This window comes from Primulina huaijiensis, unplaced genomic scaffold, assembly GCF_012295235.1.
Source record: "Primulina huaijiensis isolate GDHJ02 unplaced genomic scaffold, ASM1229523v2 scaffold205796, whole genome shotgun sequence".
Lineage (NCBI taxonomy): Eukaryota > Viridiplantae > Streptophyta > Magnoliopsida > Lamiales > Gesneriaceae > Primulina > Primulina huaijiensis.
In genome coordinates, this window is record NW_027354221.1 from 1 (window position 1) to 1,394 (window position 1,394).

Below are 1,394 nucleotides of genomic sequence, written 5' to 3' on the forward strand. Positions count from 1 at the left end.
TATGACAGGAATTTTATATTACGGCTAACTAATATCTTTATTATAGAAGAATTATAAATATAAAGATTAAATTATTTACTTTTGAATAAGTGATTCTCCAAGCTGCCACCGGGCATGAATTCGTAAACCAAAATTCGATCTTCGCCTTCTAATGAATATCCAATGAGTTTTACAAGATTTGGATGCCTAAGCCGACCCAAATAGTTCACTTCTGACTGCCCAAAAAAAGAAAACAAGAGGACAAATTAATGGGAAAGGATGAATGATGATTATATATTAACTGCTCTCATTATTTACACAATCATAATTAAATAGATTGATATTCTGCCCATGCAAGTTTACTTTAATTTGCATCTTAAAATATATGAAAATTTGCATTTTCCGTCTTATATGTTTGTTTCATTGCGATTTTAATCCTCTTTGTTATCGAATTTTAATTTTAGCTAGTAATATATCTTCGAATTTTATCTTTTTTTCATTGGAATGTTGATGTAGTACTTCACACGTCAACGAAACATTATTGCCATGTCAGCGTCACGTCGGAAAAGGACTAAAATTACCAAGAAAATAAAAGTTAGTAGACTAAAGCTGAAATTTAACAACATAGATAATCAAAATCGCGAAAACACAAACATATAGAGCATAAAAAAGCAACTTTTCCTAAAATATATATGTGATAGATACAAGGAACATATTATCCACAGTATGTTTTGTAAGTGGAAAAATGCAAAAATTCTTGCAAGTTGCATATTTTTTCTTTTGATTATATAAATCTTGATAATAAAAAAAATTCACTTTTAGTACTTAGTGCTAACGTGACATAAACTTTTTTAGGATAAGAAAATAAACTAATGTAATAAAATTACCAAGAATTGGAACAAAACTAACCAACCACTCCTTATGACCCTGGAAACCTCGAGGTATCGACATCTTGATAGCGACTTCCATGCCCGATCCAGGCCTTGCCGCGGTGAAAGTTTCCTCATCCAACCACCCTTTGTAAACACGGCCGAAACCTCCTTCGCCGAGCAAATTATCCTTGCAAAAATTTGAGGTGGCTTTCTTAAGTTCATTAAACTTAAAGGCATTTAGATATGGTGACGATAATATCTCACTCTCTGATCTCGGCATTGGTAATTTACTAGATTTCCCATGTTCCAATATCGCTGTCTCCGGATTCGGGGTTGCTAAGGAGGAACTAGGTTTCTCAAGTCTTGGAATAGTGTCGGGTGTTGGCAATTGTGAACAACTAGCTTTAGGGTTCTTGTTGTGAGGCTGGTGGGGCAGATTCGGAGTGGGCAATGGATGACTCTTTTGGGGAGTTTGATCCTCCATATTTACTGAAAAATAAATTAAGAAAATTATTTATTTTTTAAAAGAAATTAACATGATAC

General features: G+C 33.4%; 1 protein-coding gene across 1 annotated transcript; it reads right to left on the minus strand.

Moving 5' to 3' along the window:
* Positions 1–79: 79 nt before the first annotated feature.
* On the minus strand, positions 80–1,341 carry LOC140966378 (probable serine/threonine-protein kinase PBL2; the record flags this gene model as incomplete). The annotated part of the gene is made up of 2 exons (XM_073426679.1): positions 889–1,341; positions 80–215 (listed from the first exon to the last, which is right to left on the minus strand). Coding segments are annotated over exons 1-2 (583 nt in total), but the record flags the coding sequence as incomplete, so codon positions are not given.
* Between the last annotated feature and the right edge of the window lie 53 nt (positions 1,342–1,394).